General features: G+C 38.7%; 1 protein-coding gene across 1 annotated transcript; it reads left to right on the top strand.

The window, feature by feature from the left end:
- The first annotated feature begins 4,451 nt into the window (after positions 1–4,451).
- LOC127526927 (uncharacterized) lies at positions 4,452–14,900 on the top strand. Its single transcript, XM_051924143.1, has 5 exons — positions 4,452–4,727; positions 5,095–5,136; positions 11,510–11,551; positions 11,705–11,779; positions 12,704–14,900. The coding sequence occupies exons 1-5, from the start codon at positions 4,463–4,465 to the stop codon at positions 14,290–14,292; spliced, it is 2,013 nt and encodes a 670-aa protein (XP_051780103.1). The 5' UTR covers positions 4,452–4,462; the 3' UTR covers positions 14,293–14,900.
- The last annotated feature ends 10,656 nt before the right edge of the window (positions 14,901–25,556 follow it).

The following is a 25,556-nucleotide window of genomic DNA, read 5'->3' as shown; positions in this document are numbered from 1 at the left end:
AAGCACCAGTACTCTATGTAAAAAGGTTTATTACAATCTTTGGACAGTATTGCAAAATTTAACCAGACCAAAAAACCAAACCAAAAAATTCTATTATAAACTATTCTTTTAACTTTAATAAAAGCATTTGCCAAATGACATTATAATTGACATCTATTGGACACTACTTAAAATATTTTAAATGTGCAAAACTGCATGAAAAAAAAAAACTGCTCACAAACATACTTTAATTAACTCTATTGACTTTTCAAAGATTTCAAATACGTAAACAGTATGGACAAAACAGTATACAAAAACAACAGAATGAATCAAATAAAACTTAAACAAGTTTATGGCTACACAAAGTGTGTACTATTTGTAGTGCAGATGTCGAGGTCATGTAGCATTCTGAGAATTGCCACAGGTGGTAGGACAGGAAAACATGCATATATGTACTCTTAGACTTGAGTGATACTCTCTGCCAAGTAACAATTCCCACCTGTGCCCTTTTAGATGGGGCACTAGTTGCATGAACATACTGTACAAGTATTCATTTGTAAGGTTACAGATGCACTCAAGGACAATTGTTTTTATTGGTTTTCCACCATTGTTGAGGATCACCCACTGTCTGCATCAGCCATTTGCAGACAGTTTTGCAGCTCTTTAGCAGTTGCATGTCTGCCAGCAAAAACAATTCCAAAAAATGCTAATAAAAGAATTGAAAACTGAAATAAATTGTTATATTGTCTTGGCCATTATGGATGTAATGAGAAGTCAAACAAAATGACACCTTTTATTAGCTAACTAAAAAGCTTTTGAGGCAACTCGGGCCCCTTCTTCAGGCAAGAGTGTCTGGAATTTACAAATTCTCTCATTTGCTAGCAGGGTGTATTCCTTCTTCTTCCATTACTAATTGAAACAGGGATAATGTTTGTTTTGTAAGCACACATGTACACCTGACAGCAAAAAATGTTGAGTTTTTGTTGCACAAAGAAAGTCAGAATATTATTATTAATATTAATAATAATATTTAAAGAGCTAGCCTATGCACATTAATGAAACCTTATTATTTTACCAGGTCAGGTAGCTGAAAAGGCAATAGTTCATAGATTTTTGTTTCGCGCATAATTATAAATGTTGTAATCTTTCATTAAATATCATTAAAACTAAAAAATTGTATCATTGTGTGAAACCAATACAGGTGTAGGCAATATACTGTACATCTCTACTGTGCAGTACTTTCATTTTTTATTTTGTGCTTTTGACTTTTAGACAAAGCAGGTCTATTTGGATGTCACATATTTGAATTTGTTTCTCCGAATGGACCTGGTGTAATTCACTCACTGGCATCTGTAAGGAGATGGCACAGGTATTCCTCATGTGTTACTCTAGACACAATAGGCAGTTTGGAGAGAAATGAAAATGTGTACTGACCATCCTAATGTATCTGGAGGTGGATGGAGCCTCCTCCAAAAGGGACATGCAATGGCAGGTTTGGTTTTGGACAGTGACAGCAAGCAAGATGTTAATGTGGAACTGTAAGATGAGAGGTTATGCCTCTTCTAATGTGTGCCATGCCAGTATGGGCTTGTCCAAGCCTGTTGCCAAGAGGGTCTCCTCCTCTTCATCAAAATCATCCTGAAATACAAATAGTATTTGTGAATGGGGCAGTGGCTCCTTGAAAATGCTGCCCCATGCAAAAGTAAGATAAGAATGAAACCCACTGCTGCTACAGGGTTTTCCATCAGTGTGATAATTTTGGGGATTGATGGATGCACACAATACATGGCATGTCCATGTTCAGACTGGGGATCAGCTTTTCTGCTGGGGTTAAAGGCATTGGTGGTAGACCACCCCTGTTTTATGGGCCTCTGTATTTTTCCTTTGTGTAAACTATCACCCTTGATGTCTGCCTCTTTCAACAGTTGCTGTAACTGTGACGCTAATTGAAAAGTCAGTCATTACCTGTCTGGAGTTAATTTTTACATTTGACTTTAATTTGCTTCCAGGTGTACTTAATTCTGCTGTGGATACGCCTCGGGTATAAGCATTATATGCATGCCAGTCTGACATTGTTCATTGCAAACAAAACAACATCAAACATGTCTCACAGTACTGCAACAACAACAACATTTATTTATATAGCACATTTTCATATAAATAATGTAGGTCAAAGTGCTTTACATGATGAAGAAAGAGAAAAAAGCCAAAATAAATAAGAATTAAAATTAGGGAACACTAATTAACATAGAATAAAAGTAAGGTCCATTGGCCAGGGAGGACAGAAAAAACAAAAAAAACTCCAGACGGCTGGAGAAAAAAATAAAATCTGCAGGGGTTCCAGGCCATGAGACCGCCCATCCCCCTCTAGGCATTCTACCTAACATAAATGACCTCAATCAGTCCTCATTATATTCAGGGTTCTCATGGAAGAATTTGATGATGACGGTCATGTGGACTTCTGGCCTTTAATCCATCAATGTAGGGATGTCACAGTGCTTTGATTAGGTGGTGGTGGTGCAGATCGCCACTACAGAAAACCTGAAAAAGAACAGAAGAGAAAGTAGGGGTTAGTACGGATTTTGGAGCCACCATGAATAATTATGACAATTAATTAAATATACAGAGCATCAGGATTAAACTAAGAAGAAGCTACTGTATGAGAAAGCCATATTAAAGTAATGTGTTTTCAGCAGTGTTTTAAAGTGCTCCACTGTATTAGCCTGGCGAATTCCTATTGGCAAGCTATTCCAGATTTTAGGTGCATAAAAGCAGAATGCCGCCTCACCACTTCTTTTAAGTTTAGCTCTTGGAATTCTAAGCAGGCACTCATTTGAAGATCTAAGGTTATGATTTGGAGTGTAAGACATTCCGAAATATAAGATGGAGCGAGATTATTTAAGGCTTTGTAAACCATAAGCAGTATGTTAAAGTCAATTCTAAATGACACAGGTAACCAGTGTAGTGACATCAAAACTGGGGTGATGTGCTCGGATTTTCTTTTCCTAGTTAAGATTCCAGGAGCTGCATTCTGTACTAGTTGCAATCGATTGATGTCTTTTTTGGGTAGTCCTCAGAGGAGTGCGTTACAGTAATCTAGTCGACTGAAAACAAAAGCGTGAAATAATTTCTCCGCATCTTGCAATGTTATAAGAGGTCTAACTTTTGCTATATTTCTTAACTGAAAAAATGCAGTCCTAGTACTCTGATTAATATGTGATTTAAAATTTAGGTCAGAATCAATAATTACCACTAAATTCTTTATCACTATCTTGACTTTCAATCCTAATGCATCAAGTTTATTTCTAATAACCTCATTATATCCATTATTGCAAATCAGTAAAATTTCTGTTTTCTCCTGTGACATGTCACCATCCTCTCACATTTTCTTGTTGGGTCAGTTTGCGTTCTAACTACAGGTTAGTAGCTGTGATGAGCAAACAAGATGCAAGTGGACCCTGGAAATACATTTTAATGTCAGTTGCAAATGGAAATTATACATGGAGAGAATCTATATCAAATGCACATTAAATGCTTTTTTAGAGAAAATTTATGATTAACGCATTACCATACATAACATGTTTTGAATACTGATGAAGCAGACCACATTAAAAAGGTCCAAGGGACAAATTCAGCCTGTGGGTCTTGAGTTTGAAGTCCATGATCTAATAGCACAACACGGTCCATGGATAAATATACATCTGGTCCTGTGGGCACTTCTGGAACATTATTTGATACTTTTAGACTACATTGCTAAGTGATGATGTAAAGGTCCACAATCTGACAAGTAACAGTTGACAAGAAGACAAAAATTTGGAGAAGATCATCCAAAATCCATTGTACAATTCAGTACAATGTACAAAACTTTTTAAATACACTGTAAAGGTCTTCTAATTAGCAAGTTGGTCTCTTTTTTTCAAAAATACATATAATTTTTAGACTACCTAGAAAATTTAAAACAAACATATCTAAAAACAATTTTAGTAACATTAAATAAAAAATATATTATGTAATAGCTATAAATTTATCTTGAAACTAGATAGCTAAAAAAGTTTTCAGAAGTTATATTTAAATATAAAGAATCCATGAAATAAAGTACAGTACTACTTTATTTCAAATAAATCATGCATTTGTTTATTTAATCACTAGTTGTTAAATATGGAGACGCCTTTGTGTTTTATGAGAAATGTTTACTGCAGCATAATGCAGAGTTCTTAGTAAAGTATGGGACATTGTATACATGATCAGTTAAATAATGATTCCACTTTTGGAAGCGTGAGCTTTTCATGTGTACATAAAATTGAACAATACACTGAATGCATTTTGTTTGTGCGTAATATTTATTTTCATATTTATGATTTTTGTATCTCTATTTATCTTGTGTAGGTTATTTTTTCAGCTGTAAGACCATGGATCAAAGTTGCTTGCAGTTTTCTAAGTTTTTTTTTCTTTTTTTTTCCAGCTTTTAGAAAATCATACAAAAATGATTGACGAAGAGGAAGAAATTCTTTATTCCCTGGAGGACCTTGAAAGTGAACAATTTAAACGATTCAAAGACCGATTGCTTAAAATTAACTTCGAAGGATTCCAAAATATATCCTCCTCTGAATTGGAGAATGCTGATAAAATAGATACAAAGAAACATTTAGTGAGTGTTTATGGTAAGAAAGCATTTGACGTTACTGTGATGGTGTTAGACAAAAGCAACCTGAGAGGACATGCCAGTAAACTAAGAGCGAAGAAAGAAGGTAAGATGCCATAAATGTTTCTGTGTGATTCTAGCTCATAGACTTTGAGAACTATCAATAACAAAAGTGGAATAAATGAAAGATGGGATTAAAACTGTAAAGAATGTTGTTTAATATTAAAAGGGAATAACTTTTTCCTTTATTGTTGAGATTTTCTGGATGTGATTTGATCATTTGTTCCATATGTGCTCTGTATTTAATACCCAAATGTGTTAAATTCCATCAGAAACCCTTGCTGGTCCTGTAAGGTTTCTACATTTGGCAGCTTCATAAGCAAGAGCCTTTATGTGGCATTCATAACTACTAAGAAAATGGCGACATAAGAGTTTTTGTAAATAAAATTACATTCAAATTTTTTTTTCCACAGGGCAGAAGAGAACAGTTGACTTAGAGGATAGTGTGATACAAGGTAAGTGACCTTGAAGCAGTACAAATAGATTTGTTACATCCAATGGTAAAAAAAAGGTTTAAAAGCAATAAGGCTTGTTGATGGCTACCAAAAGCATCTTGTCGAGGTGCAACTTGCTAAAGGACATTCAACCAAATATCAGTTGGGGAGTATGTATATATTGGAGCCTGTATGTATAATTTTGACCCTTTATGGATTTTAGAAAATTCAAAATAAATTCAAACTTGTGCACCAAATTCTTGTTTTTAGAGTCATTAACCATGTACATACAGTATGTTGTACAATCATTCCATCCCAGAAAAGGAACAGTTCCTGTTAAGAGCAGCTTAAAGAACTTGACATCAGGAAATATTTCTGGCCTTAAAATTCAATGTCCAGTACCTCCAAAACTACTGATACAAAGGCAGCGTTGGGTGCAGTTCAATAGAAGTTGGGGTAATATGGCACAAGAATACAAAGGTGAATTTTTGCTAAAAGTCAGAATAGCTATAATAAGATGTGGTTTTATTTTTGATGGAAAACTTTCTAAGCGGGCGGCACAGTGGCACAGTGGGTAGCGCTGCTGCCTCGCAGTTGGGAGACCTGGGTTCGCTTCCCAGGTCCTTCCTGCGTGAAGTTTGCATGTTCTCCCCGTGTCTGCGTGGGTTTCCTCCGGGCGCTCCGGTTTCCTCCCACAGTCCAAAGACATGCTGGTTAGGTGGACTGGCGATTCTAAATTGGCCCTAGTGTGTGCTTGGTGTGTTTGTGTGTGTCCTGCGGTGGGTTGGCACCCTGCCCGGGATTGGTTCCTGCCTTGTGCCCTGTGTTGGCTGGGATTGGCTCCAGCAGACCCCCCGTGACCCTGTGTTCGGATTCAGCGGGTTGGGAAATGGATGGATGGATGGAACTTTCTAAGCAATTTCTTTCTCATTTAATAAGTTCCTGTCTGTCCAAAATACTATATATCACAGTCTTTGTTGCCTTAACCCGGGCTAACCTAAGATTATGTTGTTAACAGGTTATCTAACCAGTAAAAGTGAAATTTTAGCATTTATGTAAGGCTACTGTTTTAATCCTTATTGGTTTTATGTTTCATTCAATAAATCTGAAGCAACAGGACCACCATTTATTCCCCTTTTTATTTTCTTTCTGTTTAATACAAAGTGTTCTAAGGCCATTGAATTATACTAATGAAATAGTTTACAACTCGACTATTCACAAAAGCTTTTATTTTTAATTTCAACTTTAAACTAAATTGTAAGTGGTGACTGTTAGCTTCCTGATAATTACTTGACAGTGGTATGGTTCAATTTGATCTATTTTGTTTCCTTGTGTTTTTTTGTGATGGTAATTGCTGTGATGGTATGTACAAAATAAGCATTTATTGGATATTAATATATAGATATTATATATTTTTTTTTGCACCGCACAATCATGGGGAACCTTGTGCTAAATCATTTGTAGACAAATTGATTCTGGGCTGTATGTAGCAGAGCAGCTGTCTAGCTGTGATCTGTTGAAAGTCCGCCCTTGAGCCAAGCTGTTTATTGCAAACTAGCAAAATACCCGCGCTTCGCAGCGGAGAAGTAGTGTGTTAAAGAGGTTATGTAAACATATATATATATATATATACATATCTACATATACATATATATACATATATATATATATATATATATATATATACATATACACACATACATAAACACACACATATACATATATACATATACGCATACATACATAGTGCGTTGTAACGCGGGCTGTGATTGTTGCACATCTGGAGTGGTGGCTCTGAGGCTAGGGATCTGCACTGGCAATCGGAAGGTTGCCGGTTCGAATCCCGTAAATGCCAATAGGGACTCTGCTCTGTTGGGCCCTTCAGCAAGGTCCTTAGCCTGCAATTGCTGAGCGCTTTGAGTAGTGAGAAAAGCGCTATATAAATGCAAAGAATTATTATTGTTACATGGGAGGGAGACGACAAATCACAGCTTCCCGATTTCTAATCGGGCCTGTGATTGGTGCTTTGACTGATGCCCAGATCCCACAGTATCTCCCCTTAGGAGAGGCGTTAGGCAAGTGTAATTGAATAGCGGTGCTGCAAGTTTAGCTTTACACCTGTTTTTAAGGCTTATTGACTGAAAGGGGCTTTCATGAAAAAACTTAGGGCTTTGCTACAGGATACACCCTCCACAAGTTAAGGAAGTAAAAATAAAGGTATATATTTCTGTTTTATTTAAACCTTTTAAGTTTGTATGCGGGCGGCATGGTGGCGCAGTGAAAGGTGCCAGTTAGGAGACCCGGGTTCGCTTCCCTGTGTGGAGTTTGAATGTTCTCCCCGTGTCTGTCTGGGTTTCCTCCGGGTACTCCGGTTTCCTTCCACAGTCCAAAGACATGCAGGTTAGGTGCATTGGCGATTGTAAATTGTCCCTGGTGTGTGTGGGTGTGTGCGCCCTGCGGTGGGCTGGCACCTTGCCCGGGGTTTGTTTCCTGCCTTGTGCCCTGTGTTGGCAGGGATTGGCTCCTGTATTTAGGATATAGCGGGTTGGATAATGGATGGATGGACATTTGTATGCATAGCCCCATTTGCCCGTTTTCGTCTTTTTTCTTTCTTCAGTAATATTTCAGCAAACCCGGAGCTTGTCAGTTCAAATCCTGGTACTAACATCACTGTGTGACCCTGAGGAAGTCACTTCACCTGCCTGTGCTGCAAGAAACAAAAGTAATGTAACAAATTGTACCTCAGATGTTGCAAGTTGCTGGAATAAAGGCATAAGTAAAATAGATAAATATGTATTATACACATAGGAACTATTCATTTATTTTCAGTTAAGTCATCTGCTGCAAACCTTTATAAATGAGGGTTTCTCCTTTTTAGATAGTGCAAACTGTTTCTTCTTCATTGAGGTTTTCTCTTGGAGAGCTTTTTTCATTTCATTGAAAATTAAAGCAGCAGCTGCCAAAATATGTAGCTTTCTTATTAATTTTTCAACATTGTGTAAAATAACTTTATAAAGTAACATAAAAGGTTTAAATACTGGTTATCCTTTTACACTAAAATATTACTAAAGAGATACAAAAAAGTAAAATGAATGTGTTGTTTTTCTTTAAGGAGATTAAATATTACTGAAGAAAGAAAAAAAAACTAAAACAGCCAAATGGGGCTATGCATACGAACTGAAAAGGTTTAAATAAAACAGAAATACAGTCATCCCTCACCTATCGCAGGGGTTACGTTCCAGAGCCCCCGGCGATAAGTGAAAATCCGCAAAGTACCGACCTATATTTATTTTATTATTTATATATAAACCCTTCCCACACTCTTATAAACCTTTCTGTCTGTCTTTTTAACCTTTCCCACACTCTTATAAACACTTCCTATGCTCTTAAACACTTTCTACACTCTTAACACCGCAGAGCAACACTATACGCAGCGATCAGACGTTGATGTGTCTGCCACTCGCTTTGTGAAGAGGGGGGCAGGTGAACGCAGATTAAGCAGAGGTGGACTTTGTGCTGCTTCTGCCAAAATGCCTGAATGTCGCTTTGCGCGTTCTGAAGGAGGAGGAGGAGTGTGTGTGTGTGGGTGTGTGAGGGCTGAACGCACGTTCGCTCAAACCCCCCTCTCCGAGGCGCGGTACGCTCCTGCCACTTCGCGTTGTGAGGGGGGGGGGGGAGCGGGCTTGGTGAATGCACGCTAAGGAGAAGTGGACTTTGTGCTGCTTGTCGCTCTGCGTGTCAATAAGCCTGTACAGAAGCTGTTTTCCTGTCTCACTGCCTTGTCTAGCATGAATTTAAAATGTTTTATAATAGAGAGATGTTACTCATATCCGTAGTCCAACATCCACATATCATATGTGTTAACAAAGTGTGTTTTATAAGTTTACATGTGTTTAAAGCGTGTGGGATGGGAATTTTAAGGCTTAAACTATAAAAATGTTTATTTATATGGTCTTTCTATATCGCGGATTTTCACCTATCACTGATGGGTCTAGAACTAACTTCCGCGATAGGCAGGCGATCACTTGTATTTAAAAAACCCGCGATACAGTGAAAGCCCGTTTCAGTCAATAAGTCTTAAAAACAGGTGTAAAGATATTGACAATAAGCTACGCAAACCCACCAAGACATGGAATCGTTTAAATCAAGTATCATTACACCTTCCTTTCTTAAAGAGAAGTAAGGCAGTACTTATAAGCTTAGTAATGTTATACATTTCAAATGCTACTTCGATAAACTTTATCACTTCAAACAACTGAACTATCCAGAACATTTCAGGCATACATCCAGCATTCAAACTATGTATAAAAAGCACAACTGTTAAAGGAATTCAGCATTTCTTAATTGAAAATGTTCCTTTAATCGTCAACATGTCTCAATGAGTCGTTGTGGTGGTTTTACTTGACGTTTTGATCTTCTGGTTAATTGTGTTTGCAGTTGAGATGTTCTTTCCTGATTTATACTTGTTTTCTCGTTAATATTTGTTTCGCTGGTGTTAGTGTTCTGATTAGAGGTTATTGGTCCTTTGATGTCTCGACGGTTTCTTCTTAGAACAGCTCCTATTACACAATTCCGTCACATACTGGTCTATTGTTTCGCCGCTTTTCTGGAAACATGTAAAAAAAAACTTGTGACGCTCAAACGTCACATTGCGCTTTGGGTTGCAATACGCTTCGAATTTTTCAACTATTTTGTTCAATTTCATATTGTCTCCATCTTCTTCAAACTGAAAATTGTTATACAACTCTAGCGCCTCTTCGCCAATTACATGTAGAAGCATAGAAGCTTTCATTTTTTCACTTTTCCTATCTGCTTCAATCGCAGCAAGATACAACTCGAATCTCTGTTTAAATCTTTTCCAATTTTCAGCTACATTTCCCTTTAACTGGAGATTTGGTGGGGGCAGTAATCCTTCCATATTTTTTTTTCTCTTTTGCTAGAACATCTTAGCGCTTTCTGACCACGTTTTCGGGTTACTCACAGACATGAGACTCGTTCAAAAGCTGAACCTCTTCTTCACATTCCTCTTCCAATCTGCCACTTCTGACACCATGTAGTGATCTTGTTAGGTCCGTAGTTTAATCAATACACAGGATTGAAAGATATAATAACTTTTTAATAGACAGACTTTAGAGACATTTACTGTACAAGTTACTAATCGTTCTTTAGTTCACGCCCATTCTCCTACTTGCATCGGCATTCACAGGCATTACTAATCATTCTGTAAGTATCCCTTAATAGACCTTACTAATCAACTATCATTACAAAATCCAACGTGGTTTGTGCCCTTCAGAATGAAAACAGTTTGCATTTACTTTTTTAATAAAAAGCGAGCTTTTAAGCCTGAGAAATCACCCCATAAATGCACACGTTTAATTGCACGTGTTAATATGTATGCTTACATAGTATTAAACCCACCAAGACATGGAATTGTTTAAATCAAGGCGCTGTGCTACCTTCTTCCCGATCGGCCCCAAGGCGTTTCACGTGATTACGTAGGAGGCGTGATGACGCGACTCCGCCCCCGTCCATTACAGTATATGGACAAAAAATAGGTTCCAGTTATGACCATTACGCTTTGAATTTCGAAATGAAACCTGCCTAACTTTTGTAAGTAAGCTGTAAGGAATGAGCCTGCCAAATTTCAGCCTTCCACCTACACGGGAAGTTGGAGAATTAGTGATGAGTCATTCAGTCAGTCAGTGAGGGCTTTGCCTTTTATTAGTATAGATACAACAGAGATGCAACTTGCACAGTTAATTAGCAGCTCTTGTCAGGGTATGCTAAACTAAAGTAGCGAGTCTTCAGCCTGCACTTAAAAGCTGAGACTGAAAGGGCACTTCTTATAGTAGCAAGCAGACCATTAAAAAATGTACTTCCCACTTTTATTTTATTAACCCTTGGAATTATAAGCAGACTGGAATCTTGAGATCTTAATGTGCTCACTGGTTTGAGTGAAATAATAAGTTTGGATAAGTATGCAGGGCATTGGCCATTTAAGGCTTTATATGTTAAAAGGAGGATTTTGAAATCTACCTTAAAATGAACTGGAAGCCAGTGTAAGGACTTAAGACCTGGAGTTATGTGTTTCTTTTTTCTTGTTCTTATAATAATTCTTTATGCATCAAAATCATGATGGCTACATCTGAAAACCTCTTGAAATAGGTGTCTAGTGTGATGGTTGCCTTAGCTGCTAAAACAATTAAAGTAACTGTGTCTTTAAAAAGTAAAAAAACACAACTTTAGACAAGAGAAAATTAAATAATGAGTTGCAAGTAAGATTCATTTGCTCATTTTTGTCATGGAGCCACATGTTTACTGTACATCCATGTCTCCATATCTTCTGAAAATGATACTTTTCTGTTAAAAACAATCATAAATTATTTCTACACAGGCCTCAAAAGAAAAGCTGAAACACAGGATGAACCTGAGCAAGGTATGTTGTTCTAACATTTTGACAACTTTCTCAAAGACATTTTTACAGATGATTGTGTCAGATTGCACACATCATGGTAGGTGCATGCTCATTGCAAGTTAGTGATGAGGCAATACTTAAGTTATTTTAGATTTTCTTTTTGTTCATTCACAGGAAGCAAGCATGTAAAGTTAAGTACTTCCATTCCTGATCCTTCAGATACAAATCAAGTGGATGGTCCCTTTCTAAGTAAGTAACAATTTAAGCTGGCTACGTTTTGCATTAAACACCAGCAAAACAGATGTGAGTGGTTAGTGTTGATGCCATTCAGCTCCAGAGTCCCGGGTTCAAATCCCAACTTAGCCACTGTTTGTTAGAGGTTTGCATGTTTTTGCGTCATGTTTATAATCTGTCTTCTGAACACATACCAAAAAAACAGCTTATGAGTAGGTGTAGGTATGTAAGTGAGGTGGTCCTTGTGATGGCCTGGAGCTCTATCCAGGTTTAATTCCTGCCTCATGTTTCATGCTGCTAGCTAGATTCAGACTCCTGGTGAACTTTCACTGGTTTAGAAATGAATAAGAGAATGAATAAATCAAACAAACAGTAACACTGGTTTTACTTGCTGGATGCATTTCTCAGCCTTTGCATCTTTGTTGTCCAGTCTACTTTACTAGCACTGGGTGTTTCAAACATCTTAAATGTAAAGATTGAGGCATTGGTCAAATGTTCTGCAATTACCACCACATACCACATGCTTGTAAGTGCTGTCTAGGGACCTGCCACACATGCTTAGCTGTCTCTAGACAGCTAAGTTGGGTTTTCATTTCATATTTCACTTTACTAACTTGTGTGTGATGTCAAGTAAAAGCAACCAGTATCTTACATTTAAAGGTGATGCTTCATCTTGCTGAGATAATTGAGCCAGTCTTATAATATATATACATTTCCTAGCTGCTACACAATAAACAGTGCCCCAGCTGGTTACCTACACAGTAATACCCAACTTTTGATTCTTGTAGTATGTGCCTTTCCTAAGTGATGCAACTCATTCGGAATCTTATAATCTCCAATGAGTTGATTTTATTTCTGTGGAATAAGTGCAAGTGTGCACATAAAGAACACAATTTCATATTTCACTGAGAGCTAACACGATCTCCTCTTTCACTATAGCTGAATACAGTTTGTCCCAGATGGAGGAATTTGCAAGCAAGAACAGGGGATCTCTGATTAAGAAGCTAAAGAAAAGGTTGGGAACACCTGAAGTAGAAGTAAAAAAACAACTACTGAAATCCATGAAATTAAAGGAAAATTGGTTATTGAACTGTAAAAAAGCCAAAGAAGTCAGTAGCAAACTGTATGCATCACAGAATTTCCACTGGTCACTGTTAGAAGAACAACTGTTTGAAAAGGTTAACGAGTCCAAAACAACTAGCAAAAAACTAAATTCTGGTAGAGGGATGGAAGATACTGGGAAAGATAAGGAGTATCAGGAACAAAACTACAAAAAGTCTCTGGCATTTGAAGAAGATAAGGAAACTGGGGAGTATAAGGAAGATTATTCAGTAGTAGGGAAGGCTCAAATTGTACAGTGCGAAAATGGGGGTGAGGAAAACAAGGAGACTCAAATAGAAGAAGAAAATGAAAGTAGGGCTCAAGAAAAGGATACTTTTCTAACAGACTCTTTTCCTTTACTTGATCAAGGTTCTAAAAGAAAAGCACTTAATCTTAATAAACAAGAGGCAACTGTTTCTCCCAACCCTGAAGAGCACACAAGCGGAATACAACTGACAGAAGGATTTATGTCTAATGGGGAGTTAGAGACTATACAGCACAAATATGATAAAAAGGAGGATGTATGTGCATTTATAGAGCAGAAAACAGAATTCAACAAGAGCCTGAGTAGCAACACAAGTTTGATAAGCCCAGATGTTACTTTAGAACATTGTGAAACTGAAGATAGTGGGTTCTGTTCAAGTTCTAATAATTATAGTATATTAGATGACAGCCATTGTGCAGAGTATGTTACTGGCAATGTTACGCCAATAAATCAAGATCAATCAAAGGGAGAGCCAGATGTTCCTGAACATGGAATTACTATTGAGGTCACTGACAAGCAATCATCCATTAAAGGTCAAAATAATGTTTACTCTGTACAGGGCCACAATTGCCATAAATTTATAGAGCAGGAAGAGAAAAAAATAGAGTCTCCTGCAAGAATCAAAATGCCCAGAAAATATAAAAACAAAGCAGTAGAAAATGAAAGAAAAGAAATACAATTTACAAAGTGGCTGGAAAGGGAAGTTGAGAATGTAGCTGAAGTAAGAAAGACGGAGAAAAAAGAAATAAAAAATGAAATCCAATCCAGCATTGAATTTATAGATACGCGGGAACATAAGACATACAGATGTTTGGCTGTTCACAATTGCATCCTTTATACCAGTATTACCAATAGAGAGAAAAGATTGATTCAGCTGGAAAATTCTGTATCGGACTGCCTTACTAAAAAAGAAGAACCACGTGAGGAATTCAGGTTCAAGTGGCAGTACTACATGTGGATGTTTGAGGGTTTCAAAAAGACAGATGTAGTCTTCTGTGATAGTGATGTGATCTATTCACCAGATTATGAGGAGACCTGGTTTAAAAATTTTCATACTCGGTTCCCCCTGTTTCTAGATGAAGAAGTCCTTCCGGTCATTGCTCTCTACAAAGAGGCTCAGCAGGAGAACAAGTTCAGATTCCTAGAAAATGAAATGCAGTGAAGAGCCAGACCTCTTTGAGCACTTTTTTTACTTTTACTTTTTTATTTATTTATTTATTTTTTACTTTGAACTCCACATTCCAGTCTTAAGACACAACTGTTTAACTATTGGGTGTGTTGTGCATGGGAGAATAAATGTAATACGGTTACAAATTTTAAAAATATTTTTATAAAGTACCTGGTAGGTGTACTTTATTAATTAATATTAAAACTAAAATATTCTGTACCATCTGTACTCAGCATAATTACAAAGAGGATAATGAAAGTTAATACTTATTTTGTCCTGTATATGAATTTATATTGAATTATAAGTTTATATATAATAAAGTAAGTTTATATAATTAGATATACATGTTTCACAAAGACTTTTAATCTGTTTAACTATTTTGAGACCTTAAGAAACAGGCATGTTAACGATTAAACCGTTTATCTTTATTCTGATTGGTGCAAACTGATATGCTTCTTTACTATGTTATGCAAATGAACTGGCTTAAGATCACTGCTTTGTTATATTCTAAAGTCTTGTCATAGAGAACTGTGCTGTTCACATGGCAGGCTCACTCAGGCTTATTTTAATAAAGGACAATCATCTTTTTATTCATTTTTAAAGGTGATCATGACTATTCTTTATTTAACATCATTTCATTAATCGAGGTTCAGCAGGAACATGAGTTCAGATTTCTGGAAAATAACATTCAGTGAAGAGCCAAGCACCCATGAGCACTTTTTATATCAAACTGGCTTTCGAGTCTTATAAGATGTGATATCTCATTGATGCAAGTATAACAATGCTAAGTCATAACAAGGATACTCCTGTCCAGACTGAATTTGAATAGCACAGATTGACCAACTAAAACCTTCTGAATGCAAGCAATAGGTCCATTTCAATTTGATTAAGAAAAAAAGTAATTCCAGTATAAGTCCATTAACATTATAACTGATATATAGCCAGTTGACAGAATTCTTGGAAAATCATTCTGGTGGCTCTGTAGTGTATTATAACAAACAAATTCAAAATCAGAGTCAAATCTTCTTTACATATTTCTAAATTTAAAGGAGCTTACCCACAGTATTCTGTGATCTTCTCTTCTCAATTACTAATGCATGCTTGTCTTATTATTGATATCACAGCACTGCAGTGACACTGCTGAGTTTCTCAAAGATTATATATTTGCCAACAGGCATATCACCATGGCCAGTGTCATTAATGAATACTGGATCATTCACAGTGGTGTCTGTTCACCAGAAACACTCCTTTGGAGGAAACCTTTGGGAAGAAGTCTTTGAATCAAAGAGAATGGGCTAAAACTGGAGAAGTATCTCCGCATGACACATCTAAGAAAAAAGATCACACTGAACAATAAAGTTAGTTTAGAAAAGATTAATTTCTAGCAATGTCATTGTTAGACTTGCTGAATACATTAAAGCAGAGGTTCCCAAGTTCAGTCCTGGTGTAACACTGTGGCTACAAGTTTTCATTCCAACTAGTTTCACTTATTATCAGTGATTCTCTTACATCTCATCAGTCTTTTTGTTTAGCTGTTCTTTTTCTTTTCTTATTCAGCATTCAGAAAAGTGCTTGAGTATGATATTTGCATTTAGAAGAAATGCGGCAATGCGTTTACTTTGTCTCAGTTTTAAACACTCTTATTGCATTTCTGCAGAGTTTACTCCTTAAATTGTATCCAAATACTGACAATTAGTGGTGATCAGTGCTGACACATGTGCAAATGACACAAGTTTGCTAATTATACCAGAATTAATGTCATTAATATAAATCAGAAAAGGTAATTGTACAAGGACAGAACCCTGAGGGACTCCACTGATGACCTCGCTCCATGCAGAGCATTCTCCTCTTATCTGTACTTTTTGTCTCCTGTTGGTTAACCAACCAGAGATCCAGTTTTGTAGGGTACCTCTGAGAGAAGAGACATGGATGCCTGCCTTGGCAACAGAAAGCAATATAGGATCATATTAAGTTGCTTGTACAGAGTGTGGTGAAATTCTTATTTGTAGGTGCTAACCAAACATGCAGCCTACTGCCTCTTTCCAGCACCATTATATTAACCCAGGTCAGAATAACTGAGACCATGCTGGACTTTTAAGAGTGAGGTCTGGTAGGATTGACAACAGAGCAGTCTATACCTTCAAGCTCATTTAGTGATGGCACATGGACCCTGACTAGAAGAATGTGACTATTTTACACTTGTTAAAGTAGCAGAAGCTGCCAGAGATGCTTGTCTCTTTGAGAGCTATTTGGAACTCAAGAGGCACCATGAGCTTCCAGTGGACTACTCTGGTGATGCTGTAGCTTTGTTTTATTTTGAGCCGGAAATACTCTGAGTGAAGGTTTGGTGGACAAAGAAGAGATGGGAGGTTAGAACGTATGTAAAACTGACAAGGTGCATTCATTGTCATAATATAAATTGACACCCTTACATTTATTACAACTTCAAATCCATAAAATTATAATTCCAGATTAGGTGTCAATGATTAGAAGCTCCTTAGGGTGTATGCAGATAGAGCCTGTCTTATTTAAACCACAGCTAGCTAAGGTCTGATGTTCTCTTTGCTGTTGATATGTGTGGTGTCATCATGCCAAGAGGTTTCAGATGCCCTCAGAAAGAAGCTTGCAGATATCTAGGAGTCTGGGAAGGGATTTAAGAAGATAACCAATTTATTCCAAATTAATCATTTCACTGGAAGGAAAATCATCTACTGTACAAGATACACATATTTAAAATGACTGCTAATTTGTCCAGAAGTGTCCATCCCAGCTGATCATTTGATGCAAAAAGAAGCCTCCAAGAACCCCAAATATTCATCACTGGATTTGCAGATAACTCTTGGCAACAGTTGGTGTCAAAGTGTATGCATCTACAATCAGAAAGAGATTTTGCAGAAATTAGACATACTTCAGAGGAAAAAGTCTTTGGTATCCAAAAAGAATATTAGAGCAGGTCTACAGTTTGCCTTTGAATATACAGGTAAAGGCCAGGCCTTCTGGAACAATGTGCTCCACACTGATGACTCAAAGATAAGAATTGTTTGGCCACAGTAACAGTAGATATGTTTGGCACAAGCTGAAGGCAGCATATCAGAAGAACCACCTCTGTAACCAGCAGGGTGCACATGTTCCCTGGGAAGAAGTTCATTAGAGACTACAGCCTTTACTAAACCCATATACCTGTGTGTGTGTATATATATATATATATATATATATACACACACACACACATCATTCCCTAGTTGTATGGCGGTGTTCGAAAGAATCAGTAACACTAATGAAAGATTATACTTGTTTCTGTTTAATATTGGTTTAACACTCACAATGATATAATAGTCAAAGAAGAGTTATACTTGACCAAGGCATGATGTAGTTCGGGTTTCCTGCGATTGGTGCTTGTCCTGTCTTTGACAGAGTGTTGGAAGGCATTGTCCCGGGCACAGGCAAGAGCGATGTCCTCCATCCGTCCATAGGTAAGCTCTGGAATTCCATGTAGTTGTTCAATTTTTATACCTACTCTTTGAACATCCATCCATCCATCCATTTTCCAACCCGCTGAATCCGAACACAGGGTCACGGGGGTCTGCTGGAGCCAATCCCAGCCAACACAGGGCACAAGGCAGGAAACAATCCTGGGCAGGGTGCCAACCCACCGCAGGACACACACAAACACACCCACACACCAAGCACACACTAGGGTCAATTTAGAATCACCAATCCACCTAACCAGCATGTCTTTGGACTGTGGGAGGAAACCGGAGCGCCCGGAGGAAACCCACGCAGACACGGGGAGAACATGCAAACTCCACGCAGGGAGGACCCGGGAAGCGAACCCAGGTCCCCAGATCTCCCAACTGCGAGGCAGCAGTGCTACCCACTGCGCCACCGTGCCGCCCCTCTTTGAACATGCAACCTCCAAACATGGGTACAATTGGTTTGCTGACAGGCATGACTACTGCATAGGTTGCTTGCTTGGGAAACCTTAAAACTGCTGTCAACCCTGATGACCCTGGCCATAACATTGATAATGACCAAACATGGCACATCAGCACTTCAGTGCTATGTAACACTTGCCTCATATTGTCTCTCCATCATATTCACTCTGACATTTACATTCTTATTGTAAATAAAATTATGTGTATGAATAACCCTTACAGATTACAGTGGCACACTAAAAACCTTTGCCTACAGCCTCATACCAAATGTAAAGCACAGTGGTGTAAATTTTATGGTTTGAGGTTGCTTTACTGCTTCTGGGTGTGGGAAGCTTGCAGTCATCAGGTCAACTATCAAAGTGTGCTCGAGGAGAATGTGAGGCTATCTGTCCAGAAGATGAAGTTAAACCGGAAATTGAGCGTAGTGATCCAAAGCACACTAGGAAATCCACCAAAATACGAGAGATGAAGGTTAATGGACTGGCCTAGTCAACCCTGATTGAAAGGTTGTGGAGGGATTTGAAGCAGACAGTACATACAAGAAATCTCACAAACATCTTGCAAGCAAAGGAATTTTTATGGTGGAGCGATAACAAATTTGAGAGAATCGATGTTAGAGACTAGTGAGGAAAACATCTACAAAAAGTAATTTCTTCTAAACAACAACAACATTTATTTATATAGCACATTTTCATACAAAAAGTAGCTCAAAGTGCTTTACATAATGAAGAGAAGAAAAATAAAAGACAAAATAAGAAATTAAAATAAGACAACATTAATTAACATAGAAAGGAGTAAGGTCCGATGGCCAGGGTGGACAGAAAAAACAAAAAAAAACTCCAGAAGGCTGGAGAAAAAAATAAAATCTGTAGGGGTTCCAGGCCACGAGACCGCCCAGTCCCCTTTGGGCATTCTACCTAACATAAATGAAATAGTCCTCTTTGTAGTTCGGGTTTTTCACGGAGTCACTTGATGCTGAAATAAAATAATAAAGGGGGCAATACCAGCTTCCAAGGCCAAGGGTGTACTTACTCTTTCCCCAGTAGACCATTACATCTATTGATAATTTTGTTGAATAAATGATTAAAAAGCCAAATTTTCTCTGGTTTTTTTTTTATTCATGTTTAGCATCTTTATCTGTAGGCACTGTTTTCATGAAGATCTACTGTTTGGCTGTATAAACACATTGAAAATGTCAATCATTTCCATCGGGTGTACTTACTTTTTCACATGACTGCAGGTTAGCTAACCTGCCTGATAGCTGTGGGGTCAAAAATGTATGTGGCTCTGCCCAATAAGGTAGCAGAGCTTACTTTGACTGTCTTTGCTGTCCCTTTCCTTTAACACTTGCATGTTAAGTAAGGACAAGACATTTCATAGACCATGATGCATCTTAATATTTGGAATGTCTTTATGATCCTAAATATGAATAGCTAAATGGTATTAAATATGTATTTTCCAAGAGGCACACACTGACAAATGGTTCTTTAATTTCATAGACGAACGTCCTTCACTTTCCACAGTCAAACACACACACCCCAAAACCAGTGATGGAAGGACAAACCAGTCAAACAGGAGAAAAAAGAGCAGTTAGCTTGACGTTTAGCACTGCATCAACTTCACACGTTCTGCCAACTGTAGAGGTAGATTGCACATCATCATGGCGAGAGCAGATCTTTTTCTGCAATTGCTCCAGTGACTTCATTGACTTGCAAACATCTACATCTCAATCGGATGAGGCAATATTAAATATGGTCAAATGACACTTGTGTTGGCATTTTCAGACTCTGAAATCTCCCTGTCTTGCCTTGGTCAATGACAAAAATGAATGTAACTCAACCTCTGGCAACCTTAAAGGAACAAACCTTTGAACCAGTTATCAATCAAATGGTTGAGCTAATTTACACCAAAGAAACTAATGGCAAAATGTCCATTCCCTCCTTTATTACTCAGTGTCAGCACTAGCTCTCCACTCTGCCAGGAACAGTGAAGACGTAGGTCCAAGTTCTGTCTCAGAGGAGTAACTCTTGCCTTGGATGTCAAAGGGACTCTTATGTTTCAAGGGGTAACCTAGTCCTGGACCTTAGTGGTGGAACAATAACAGAGTTGGGTTTGGGTGCTCCACAGGGTTCTACCTTGCTAAAAGATAGCTAGGTGGACAAGAAGGACAGACCTTCATAAAAGCAACACTTTTTTGACACACTGAAGTAAAGAGTTGACAAATCACTACCTCTCAGCTGATGTATTTGCTACTAGCAAGAGAGGATCACCATGAGAAACCTCAAATTCTAGCTGCAGTATGTAGTCATTCATCTAGGCAAAGAAAAACAAAATCTACTCAGTGCTCATCATCTCTTTGTGGGCTCTGAAGGAATTGGGACAGAGCATCGCCTCCAGTCCTTCACATGAGAGGAATATGACAAAAATGATGTAAGCTACTGATACAGTACTTTGGTTTCCCAGATTGTATGTAACATGGATTGTAACCGCACAGCTAGTGAATGTTTTAGCATACATACTTCTAGTTGTTTGTGCTACTTGAATTAAAAGTACTAACCTGTGACAGATAAACTTTTAGATTTTAAAAGTTTCTCCACCAACATTTAATAGAAAAACTAAACTTGTAAAAGTATGCTCTGCAAATGCAAACAATCTGTGAAACCACACGGGCACTGAGAAACTTATAAACTTGTGTAATGGATGGCATCTAACACCATTACCTGGCCGGGACACCTCCGTAATGGAAGGACAGGGGGAGATGGCTTTTGAAAGGCACTATCTCCCCCAAACTTCTACTTGGCAGCCCGCCCTGGGTTGCAATGGCACCTCGGATTCCCACAGAGCTGTATGGGTGTTGCTACTTGATGGCACAGCCCTGTTTGGTTCCATGGATGCCACCAGGGGTGCTGTGGGAGCTGTACAGCCCTACTCTCGGCCTTCAGCACACCTGGGAGTAACTCCAGACCTCCTTAACAAGCCACCTGGAATGCTCCTGGGTGCAGCTTAAAAAGGAGCCAGCTGCCTGGCAGACACAAGCCAGAGTCAGGAGGAGATGGTTTGCTGCCAGGAGGAGTGGAGGCAGAGAGAGAAGAGCAAGAGAAAGACAAGGAGAAGGGATGGTATATTGGTGCCTTACCCTTGTGAACTGTTTGTACTGGGCTGCTGCAGTGGGAAGGGAGGGAAAGAGCTTCCCCACATAAAAAATAAATGTTTGTGTTGCAGAGACGTGTGCCTGTGACTGTTGTGTCAGGTGTTTGGGGAGCTCTGCACCCCCGTGTCTTCACACTCGATAAAAGATTTCTTATTCAACCAGCTAAAAGACCAGAAATCATACAAAAGCATTTCAAAACCAGTCATAAATCAATAATATTTCCTTCCACAATTTGTTACACAAAAATTAAGAAGGGGAGATAAGTTGGTGCCCCCAAGAGTAAGTGAAGGGTGAATTGTGGGCACCTTCACAAACTTTATCAATAAACTGAAATTCATGCCTTGTCATAGTTCTATCGTTTTGTCTTTTACTTTAAACAGAGATATTGTGCACTACCCAGAATTTGAGTAGAGTGTGGTTGTTGGATTTCATTATTAGTAGTAGATTGTCCATTAAAAACTCCCATGTTCAAACTCAAGGATGCCATGCAGAATGAGTGACAAAACAGATGAGGAAGGAAAAATGTCAGTGGCCTCCACCTGTTAAACCATTCATTCCTGTTTTGGGGGTTGTCTCATTGTTGCCCCACTAGTGCACCAAAGCAGCTGAAACTGATGAACAAGCCCCTCTGCTTCTTAACTGACCAGATCAATAGCCTAGAAGTTTCATTGACTTGATACTATACTCTCATTCAAAAGGGTTCCTTTAATTTTTTGAGCAGTGTATATACAGTATATATGTCCTATAGAAAACTACATTGATGTAAACCAGTTTTTCAGTATAAACCTATGACAAACAAGAAAAAGAAAAGCCTTACCAGACATATCATTGCCAAAATAAATTCCCAGCTGTTCAGATTGAATTATTTAATGGTTAAGACTTGACAGAAGCGGCACGGTGGCGCAGTGGGTAGCGCTGCTGCCTCGCAGTTGGGAGACCTGGGGACCTGGGTTCGCTTCCCGGGTCCTCCCTGCGTGGAGTTTGCATGTTCTCCCCGTGTCTGCGTGGGTTTCCTCCGGGCGCTCTGGTTTCCTCCCACAGTCCAAAGACATGCAGGTTAGGTGGATTGGCGATTCTAAATTGGCCCTAGTGTGTGCTTGGTGTGTGGGTGTGTTTGTGTGTTTCCTGCGGTGGGTTGGCACCCTGCCCGGGATTGGTTCCTGCCTTGTGCCCTGTGTTGGCTGGGATTGGCTCCGGCAGACCCCTGTGACCCTGTGTTCGGATTCAGCGGGTTGGAAAATGGATGGATGGATGGACTTGACAGACTCAGTGTAGTGTGTGCTACTGTGTGTGCTACAGCTGTACAGGTTGTTATGTCAGGACCATAGGGGTCAGTTCTACTGGAGTACTGTATACCCACTCAGTGCTCTTAATATGCTGTTTGCTTGGATAGTCATATAGGATGATGCCCAGCTGAAATATCTGCCATCTCTATCTTGTTACCAGTCGTGATGCTGAAGCCCATCAGTGCCTGCTGTACAGTTGGACTCCTGGCCTCCTCCAATCTCAGAGACACTAAAGACAGGCTGACGTGTTCAGCACACCACTAGGACCTGATGGAGTCAAATGGAGGGTAAATGAGATATGAACAAACATCTCTCATGTTTTAATCTCTAAATGTAACTTTTGCATAAGTAGTATGTATTATAATAAACATATATTTGATGATCTTATTTAAAATCCCAAAAGTAATAAAGATCCAATTAAGTCTAATAATTGAATACCCTGATTAACAGGTGCACAGTCACAAAAACTGCAAAATTATTACTCTTTTTAAGGTATAATATTTGCTCGTCACAGATCATTTAATATAGTAAACTTCATTATAAAAATAATAATTAAAAAACATGTAGAGATAGCCAATGGATTCTTTAAAGTCACAATTGTATTGCCAGCTTTCTTAACGTTGTCTATTCCCTGATACATGAATGTGAGAGTGTCAAGTATATACTGATTCTCTGTGCAAGAAAGGACAGAGCCGCCTGTACTTCCTTAGAAGACTGGCATCCTTCAACATCTGCAGTAAGATGCTGCAGATGTTCTATCAGATGGTTGTGGCGAGTGCCCTCTTCTACGCAGTGGTGTGCTGGGGAGGCAGCATTAAGAAGAAGGACGCCTCACGCCTGGACAAACTGGTGAGGAAGGCAGGCTCTATTGTTGGCATAGAGCTGGACGGTTTGACATCCGTAGCAGAGCAACGGGCACTCAGCAGGCTCCTATCAATTATGGAGAATCCACTACATCCATTAAACAGTGTCATCTCCAGACAGAGGAGCAGTTTCAGCGACAGACTGAGAAGATCATTCCTCCCCCAAACTATGCGACTCTTCAATTCCACCAGAGGGGGTAAACGTTGAACATTATTCAAGTTATTGTCTGTTTTTTTATCTGCATTTTTTATTACTCTTTAATTTAATATTTTTGCTGCTGGAATATGTGAATTTCCCCCTGGGATTAATAAAGTATCTATCTATCTATCTATCTATCTATCTATCTATCTATCTATCTATCTATCTATCTATTTGCAATATTCTGTAATCAAAATACAGCTAAAAACAAACTTGAATACGAGATCCACAGGCAAGTAACTCACTGGTGCTGCTGGTATGTTGACAACAGACATGTAGATTATCTGACACACATTAGCAAACAAAGAACAGAGGCAGATCTGCAGTAAGAAGGGGCTACAATGGAATATTAGGAATACAGTTCTTAAATAAATAAATATTGATAAATAGTAATGAAAGTAATAAAACATATTTTAGGGTTGTGTATTATAGAAGTAAAGATTTAACTCAACGTTTAAAACTGTAATACGTTTATAGCCCGTCTTTAAGGTGACTTGTTAAATGTAGGTAAGGTGACCATCCCCTTTTTCGGACAACTGTCCCCACTCAGAAACATGTCCCCGTTTTGTCCCCGGTTTCAGCTGGTTCACTTTTTTGAATGTGTCTCATCACCACGATAGTTTGAACTCGGCGCGCGTGCGCGGTGTTTTGACAGAGGTTATGCTTTACCGCAGGGGTCCCCAACCACCGGTCCGCGACCCACTACCGGGCCGCAGCCGTCTGACAGCTGGGCCGCGAGAGAACTGCCAGAAACGGAGACTCAGTCAGACTTTTCAGAACGCTTGGCGGGCTGGGCTTTGCAGCGGTGCAGAGAGAGGAGAGAGACCGAGGTGAGAGAATTACGGTCCCGACAGTTTCCCCATATGACACGAGTCTATAGAAATCGCGTTACTACGAAGTACATTCAGCAGATGCTTTCATTACAACGAAGTGACCTTGAAATGCTTGAATGAATCATCCACAGAGCAGTTAGATCTGTGGTCGCAGCTCAGATGTGCACGTTTGCACAACGATCCCCAAACAGAAACGTAAAAAAATTCTTTCTTCGAACTTTCCTCGTACTGTTTTTTTTTTTTTTTGCTGTTTTTGTTTTCTGTGGTTTTCAGTGATTCCTTTTGCTTATTGCTTGTCAACATTTGAAAAACATCCATTGGAATTTAACTCATTGTCACCCTCCTATAGAAACGGCAGACACGAAAAAAACGATAACAGTGTTAATGTTTGTGATGTGCAATCTGTTTGAATGGCAAATGCAAAGCATATGTCTTTGTTATACGCAAAAAAAGAAGAAAAATCTCAGGTTGCAAACGTATGCGAACTGCTTAATAACTTAATAATAAAAGAAATCCATCCATCCATCCATTTTCCAACCCGCTGAATCCGAACACAGGGTCACGAGGGTCTGCTGGAGCCAATCCCAGCCAACACAGGGCACAAGGCAGGAACCAATCCCAGGCAGGGTGCCAACCCACCGCAGTATCTCATATCCAAACTTTTATTATCATTATTTTTTCAGAACCGCTAATCATAAATAACGGTGGTAAAAATACACTGCAGTCTTAATAATGCACTAGACAGAGTGCTGTTGTGTAAGATATTGGCACTAGTAGACTATCGTTCGCAGATGTATTTTAGGAATATACACTCCGTCTCTTACAGTCACCTTATCTTACACGTCCACCTTTAGAAAGTACTCCCACATCCCGCGACGTGTAAATTTGCGATTAGCTGATCAGTGCCTGACATACGCAAATTTAAAATATGATTGGCTGAAGTCGAAAATGATATTCATGCCCATGTTACTCCGGTCTGCAGCAATATCAA

This window comes from Erpetoichthys calabaricus, chromosome 3, assembly GCF_900747795.2.
Source record: "Erpetoichthys calabaricus chromosome 3, fErpCal1.3, whole genome shotgun sequence".
In the NCBI taxonomy this organism is placed as follows: Eukaryota; Metazoa; Chordata; class Cladistia; order Polypteriformes; family Polypteridae; genus Erpetoichthys; species Erpetoichthys calabaricus.
Note: the sequence above shows the minus strand (reverse complement) of the source record. Positions and strands in the feature narration are given on the sequence as shown.